The sequence below is a fragment of the Oratosquilla oratoria genome, chromosome 39 (assembly GCF_046742065.1).
Source record: "Oratosquilla oratoria isolate Oo_2021 chromosome 39, ASM4674206v1, whole genome shotgun sequence".
Taxonomy (NCBI): Eukaryota; Metazoa; Arthropoda; class Malacostraca; order Stomatopoda; family Squillidae; genus Oratosquilla; species Oratosquilla oratoria.
In genome coordinates, this window is record NC_134815.1 from 23986341 (window position 1) to 23993840 (window position 7500).

Consider the following 7500-nt stretch of genomic DNA (forward strand, 5'->3'; position numbering starts at 1 on the left):
TTAGTTCAATTGGACTAGCTGTGTAGTGCCTTCTCTTCTCAGCATGGTGTTCGCTCCTCAGCTTTGTAAAATTATCTAGAGCTCAAAAGAATAAAATTTCTTAAGAGTGTCATCAAGTCAAAATGGCAGTTTACATTGGAAAAAGTTGGACAAAGACATTATTAACCTAAGTTTCTTATTTTCTGTGAAAGAAAAAATATTAGCTGAGGAGAATATGAAATAAACAGTTTTTTTCCTTTTACCTATTATATCTTGTTTAGCCCAGTATATCAATGTACAGATTCTGTTTTAGCAAATACAAGACAACTTATTTAACTTAAAGAAATCCCAAGGCAGTTATAGGAACCCGGGCGTCACTCTGCAGCTATTGTTCTTGCTAACGCCATTCAATTTCAATCAGATTGAGATATATTCTAATGGTAGATATACTGTCTCAAACACTATTCAGCTCTGGATAATTTTTGTGACCATCGGTTTGACACACTTTCCTAATATAGGAAAACTAATAGGTAGATGTTGTTTTGGAAAGCTCAGACCATATTAATTAATTAGCCAAGGTTGATATATTATCTTCATTGTAATTTAAGTAATTTGTAACATTATATTCTGGGCATTATCAGACATTTTTGTCAGGCTTAGGGTAGCTGCAATAAATATCATATACATGTATTACAGAGGATCTCTATATGTATTACAGAGGATATGTCTCTGACTAGACACCCTGGCCTTGTCCCCCAGTTTCATTGTTCTTCAGTTGACTGTATCAGTCTACAAGTTGCAATATTGCTTTCTCGTCCCTTTACGACACTGCATCTAGCTTTTCATCAATGCAAGAATAGTTCTGTGAGGATTAAGCCTATCTTTGGGACATGCCTGCATGCACGCATGGCTGACGACGCACGTTTGAGCTCACAAACGATAGAACTAGAAAACAGTGAGAGGGTGAACGTACACAACAAAAATAGCTTTTGTGTTTTCGTATATTATACACGACAAGTTTACGCAATCATTTTGTTCTAATCTTAAAATTGTCTTCAACAATTATGACCAATCATCTTTACAGTTTTGCACGATCATTATAGGCAGTTTGATAGATATGTTAGGTTTTACTTTTGGTTTCCATATAACTTCCATATAACGCAAATTTAAATCCCTTGAATGTTTCTTTTTCATTTATGTATGTTTATATTTTAATGCATACAAATTATTCCTATTTCTACAATTTTTTATTAGTACATCTTCATATGTACAGAGGTTGTATAAGTACCAATGGTAGGCAATAGTATTGTTTAAAAGTTTCTATTAAGGAATGAAAATATATAAATCATGGGGAAATGTAAGAATGGCAACTACGCACTCAGAACTTATCTTAATTCAGTCGTCGACATGGGAATGTGCAGCTGGCATAATTGATTAGAGGCTTCCTTCTTCTGATATACATATATGTATATATATATGTGTGTACCCCAATTTTGTTCACCATCTTGCAAGTCTTTAGGGTTTGTTCACAAAGGTCCCTGTGTGCCCTTCTCCATCATGTTGCGAGAAATTTTCTTCCTAGGTATTGTCGTTGCTGGGGCTTTGGCAGACCCCCTTTCTGATGAGTGTCTAGCGTGCATGTGCTATGTGAGTATTTTGAATTATTGCATTTTTTTAACACTCTTATTATTGTCATTACTATTACTATGTACAAATGCCCCTATATGTCTTTCATAAGAATATCACAGTTGTATTATAAAATGCATACACATACAAACACGAAAAAAATGACTGAAATATAGAAGGATACTGTGTTGTATCTTTCTCGACATTTTATACAAACAAAGGTTCTTATAGGCATCTTTATTCGTGACGTTGGTTCGAAAAATGTCTCTGAAGAAGTGATAGTACTTGGTTTCTGCCACAGGAAAGGGAGGTTCTTCAATTAAGAAATATGTTCTCCTGGTTTTCAGGTTACGAGTCTAAGATTGCATCTACAGTTATTGTGCGTGCGTGCGTGCGTGCGTGCGTTCGTGCGTGCTTACGTGCGTGCGTGCGTGTGTGCATGCGTGCATGTGTGTGTGCGTGTGTGTGCGTATGTGTGCGTGTGTGTGCGTGTGTGTGCGTGTGTGTGCGTGTGTGTGTGTGTGTGTGTGTGTATGTGTGTGTGTGTGTGTGTGTGTGTTTGTGTGTGTGTGTGTGTGTGTGTGTGTGTGTGTGTGTGTGTGTGTGTGTGTGTGTGTGTGTGTGTGTGTGTGTGTGTGTGTGTGTGTGTGTGTGTGTGTGTGTGTGTGTGTGTGTGTGTGTGTGTACGTGCATAAGTTTCCTGCTTTTAAAAGAAACTTTCACATCTCAGAATGTTTGAGTTAACTTCCTTTCTGGGTTTTAAAGCCGTGATTCCCGAACTAGGTGTGTGTACATGTGTGTGTTGGTGGAGTTAGGATAGTTCTATAGAAGGCGTAAAATTCTCAAGCTATACCAGGAATGAGTATATGTTTTATCTGTGATTCATATTTCCACATGGTAACCCGTGATTTATCCCACGGTGAGATGAAATCTGACATATTCTATTTTCCGTAGACTAGCAACCATTGAATAAAACAGGTAAACGATTTAAGATAGCATGCGGTTTGGGGGATAAAATACACAAAAGTTTGATAAAAGCAAGGTACAAAGTAAAAAAAAAATAATAATAATAAAATAAGAAGAAGAAGAATAAAAAGCAAGCTCCAACATATTCTTTAGACAGACTCACTCCTCGTTAGGGAACATAAAACATAATGTTTTAAATCATAATAAATGTTCCAAACTAATAGATGGTATGGATTCCTTCAGGCCTCAAGCCAAGGCTGCAAGATGGATGACCCTGTGTGCCACAAGACCCCAGGAGGAGTGGAAGTCTGCGGGCCATGGGCCATCACTGAACCCTACTGGATTGACGCCAATCGCCCCGGGAAGTGTAAGTATCCTCTTCAGCGCTTTCAGAGCTTCAGTCAACATAGACGTATTACTTAGACCGTTACCAGAAGTCTAAACTTTAGACTGATGGAATTTTTAACAGAATAAAATCTAAGTCATCCAGCCTTTAGACTCTAAAGGCTGGATGACTTAGTTTATGAGAAATTACCTGATAGGCGTACGAGACTGTCATTGATAAATTTTGTATTTCTGTAAGACACCTCAGTGAATCAATGACGATATCCTTAAAACATAAACCAAAAAACAAGAAGCCCTACATCAGCGTACAATATTCAGTGGAAAGCAAAAATTATCTGAAAAAATATTCAGTTATAAGTTGAGTAATAATAATTTCCTTCATATTTTAGGCATAACTCCAAAACCAATATAAAACTGTGTACTGTAGAAAAAAAAATCAAATCACAGAATACTTATACCATGTCTTTTAAAGTGAACACACGTGTGCACGAACGGTTGTGTATGTGTGTGTGTATGTGTATGTGTATGTGTATGTCTGTGTGTGTGTGTGTGTGTGTGTGTGTGTGTGTGTGTGTGTGTGTACGTGTGTGTGTGTGTGTGTGTGTGTGTGTGTGTGTGTGTGTGTGTGTGTGTGTGTGTGTGTGTGTGTGTGTGTGTGTGTGTGTGTGTGTGTGTGTTTGTGTGTGTGTGTGTGTGTGTGTGTGTGTGTGTGTGTGTGTGTGTGTGTGTGTGTGTGTGTGTGTGTGTGTGTGTGTGTGTGTGTGTGTGTGTGTGTGTGTGTGTGTGTGTGTGTGTGTGTGTGTGTGTGTGTGTGTGTGTGTGTGTGTGTGTGTGATTGAGTGTGTGTGTGTGTGTGTGTGTGTGTGTGTGTGTGTGTGTGTCTGTGTGTGTGTGTGTGTGTGTCTGTGTGTGTGTGTATGTATTTATTTTTGTATCTCACATTTACAGATTATAGAGTAAATATACGCCATTCTGTTCCTTTAACCTGATTTTCTGTTTTTACCACACTTTGCAGTCTTCCATACTTGCGCCAAAAGTTGGGACTGCAATGAGGAAGCCGTGAGGAACTACTTGAATCGTTACGCTGCTTCGACCTACGCCACCTGCGAAACTTATGCCCGGGTGCACTTCGGAGGTCCCTCTGGGGCTTCGGCCGACTACACTCTCGACTACTGGTACATGGTCGAGAGATGTCTTGAAAACGGCTCCTTCACTCCTCCCCCAAAATAAATACCAAGAGCAATGTAATACTGTATCTTAAATTCAATTTTCTATTTTCATATCTGACCAATCTGAGAACAAACACTAATTTTCTCTGTTTATCTGATATACATTGTGCAATATACTAGTTCTACTCTAATTGCTGTTTGATTGTCAATTGATCTGCAATATCATACTAGATTCCTTCCTAGAAAATTTTATACAAAAGCTACCTTAAAAATTCTTATGATAACAAACTACTTTATTTTTGTTGTTAATAAGAAAGTTATACATAAATATCTTTTACTCTGAAATCCTACTTTAAAAAAAAATGATGATTAACAGTAAAACACTGAATATAATGAACTAAAACACCTTATGGTATCACCTCTCGGTGGTAAATGAAAGCTCTCAAAGAGAAAAAAGGCATTTAACTCAAGTCTGAATAATGTAATGCCAAAAATGCATTAAGCACACACACACACACACACACACACACACACACACACACACACACACACACACACACACACACACACACACACACACACACACACACACACACACACACACACACACACACACAAACACACACACACACACACACACACACACACACACACACACACACACACACACACACACACACACACACACACACACACACACACACACACACACACACACACACACACACACAGAGCCCCTACATACTTCCCTAGCATTTTTATCTCGAATGTATTTAGATTTCTGCTTCCTTGCTCTTTTATATTCCAAGTTTTTTTCCCATACAGTGTCGTTCACGTAATCACAATCTCTTTTTGTGTATCTTTTGATACCTATTTGTCATAACACTTTTCATTTATCTATCTCCAATATTCATTATTTTACATACATACATCATACATACATACATACACACATACATACATACATACATACATACATACATACATACATACATACATACATACATACATACATACATACATACATACATACATACATACATACATACATACATACATACATACATACATACATACATACATACACACATACATACAGACATTCATACATACATACATACATATACCAAAGGCTTTTTCACCCTACACGGGGGGTAGCCAAAAAGAAAAAGGTATAGAAACCACTCTCACTTATTTCATCCCCTACATATTCCACTCCCCTCCACCCTCCTCCCTCCCTCTCATATTGACACCTCCTGGATGTCGAGTCATCCCTGCATCCTGTCAACTGCCCTGGATCAGAAGCAGTGTCGCAAGACACAGCACTTCCACAGCCAGGCCGCTTCATTAATTCGGCAATCCCCCTCTCCCTCCCCTCATGCAGAAAAGGAGAAGACGGGGAGAAATCCCCTTGGGCGGCGTCAAATTTCTCATACATACTTTCTCACACCCTATCCCCCACCCACTCCCACCCATGCATCGCAGCATCATATATACACAACCCTTTTCCATTCACCCCTATCATCTGTCCTTTCCTGTCCTTCCTCAACAGACATTCCTCTCTTTTGTAATACCCCAATTACCTAATCCATCCATCTCATCCCAGGACGCCCCCTAATATTCAATCCTTCCACCTCTGCCTTCCACATCTCTTTTACTAATCTTTCTTTGCTCATTCTTTCCATGTGTCCAAACTATCCTAATAATTCTCTCATCATCCCTATCTCCCATCTCCCTTTCCGCCCCTCTTCTCCTCCTCACCTCCTCATTTCTCACACTTTCCAGCCTAATAACCCCTATCATACTTCTCAAGCATTTCATCTCAAACACATTTAAACTCCTTCTCTCTTCCTCTCTTATGTTTTATGTTTCTGCCCCGTACAGTGCTGTCGGCACAATTACTCCTTCATATAACCTCCTCTTAGCATCCATTCCCAGATGTCTATTTCTCATTACACTTTTTAATACACCAAGACATTTACTCGCTTCTCTCAATCTACATTCTACCTCAACCCCCACTCCTCCCTTCCCTGCTACAATCGCACCCAAGTATCTAAAACTATCCACTTCCTCCAGTCTCCCCTTTAATGCTCACTTACAGTCTGTTGTCAATCTCTCCCTTTGTACATCTCATCTCCTTATTTTGCCGACATTTATCTTCAGCTTTATTCTTTCACACATCTTCTCAAACTGTGTCATTAACTTCCTCATTCCCTCCTCTGATCCTGCTACAAGCGCAGTGTCGTCAGCAAACAACAACTGGCTTATTTCCCACTTTTCTCCATTTTCTTTAACCATCTCCAAGGCCTACCCACTACCCTTGCATTCACCTCTCGCACTACCCCATCCATGTATAGATTGAACAACCAGGGCGACATAACACATCCCTGACGTGGTCCCACCTTTACCTCAAACCTCTCACTCTCTCTATTTCTAGTTCTAACACAAGCTCTACTACTCTCGTAAAAATTCCTGATTGCTCTTAATAGCTTTTCTCCTATTCCATATATCTTTAATACCTCCCACATTGCCTTCCTGTCTACCCTATCGTTAGCCTATTGCAAATTCATAAAAGCCCAAAAAACATCCTTACCTTTTTCTATAGCTTTCTCACATATCTGTCTTACCACAAAAATCTGATCTACACTACCCCTACCTGTGCTAAAACCACACTGTTCCTCAACAGTTACTCTCTCTGTTCCTCTCCTAATCCTCTCAATCAAGACCCTCCCATAAGCTTTCCCAACTACTATCAACAATCTGATCCCTCCGAAACTACTACACTCACGCTTGTCCCCCTTTCCCTTGTAAAGCGGAACGATACAGGCACTCCTCCAGTTATCCGACACTCTACCCTCTCTTAAACAAACATTAGATAACCTCAATAGCCAGTAAACCATAGCTGTACCTCCTTTCTGCATGCCATTCATTCAACCCAGGTGCATTACCTGCTCTCATCATCTTAACAGCTGCTTTCACTTCATCTTTTCCTATTTCTCTTCCATTTTCCTCACTCATCACTCTCATTTTCTTAGCGTTTCCCACTGCAACTACCTTTCCCTCCCAACCCTCCTTCACATTTAGCAACTCCCTAAAATACTTTGCCCACCTTCCTCTCACTGCCTTCTTTTCCATTATTATTTCTCCATCTGCACCTTTTACTTTTTCTTCTCTACTTGATACACATCCTCTTCTTCTCTTAATTTCTTTCCTAGGCATTTTTTTTATTACTTTCAATATTTTCTGTCATACTCTTACCTCATTTCACATCTGCTCTCCTCTTTGCTTCCTTTATCTTATGCTGAGCTTCCCTTATATTTACTTTGTACCTCTCATACGATTCCCTCGTCCTAATTTGTAGCCAATCTATGAAAACCTGCTTCTTCTCTTCTACAAACTTCTTTGCTTCCTTATC

At 39.3% G+C, this 7500-nt stretch overlaps 1 protein-coding gene across 1 annotated transcript; it reads left to right on the plus strand.

Moving 5' to 3' along the window:
• Positions 1–1330: 1330 nt before the first annotated feature.
• Positions 1331–4276, plus strand: LOC143020319 (invertebrate-type lysozyme-like). Its single transcript, XM_076176630.1, has 3 exons — positions 1331–1626; positions 2815–2938; positions 3932–4276. Exons 1-3 carry the CDS (start codon positions 1444–1446, stop codon positions 4144–4146), a joined length of 522 nt encoding a protein of 173 aa, XP_076032745.1. The 5' UTR covers positions 1331–1443; the 3' UTR covers positions 4147–4276.
• The last annotated feature ends 3224 nt before the right edge of the window (positions 4277–7500 follow it).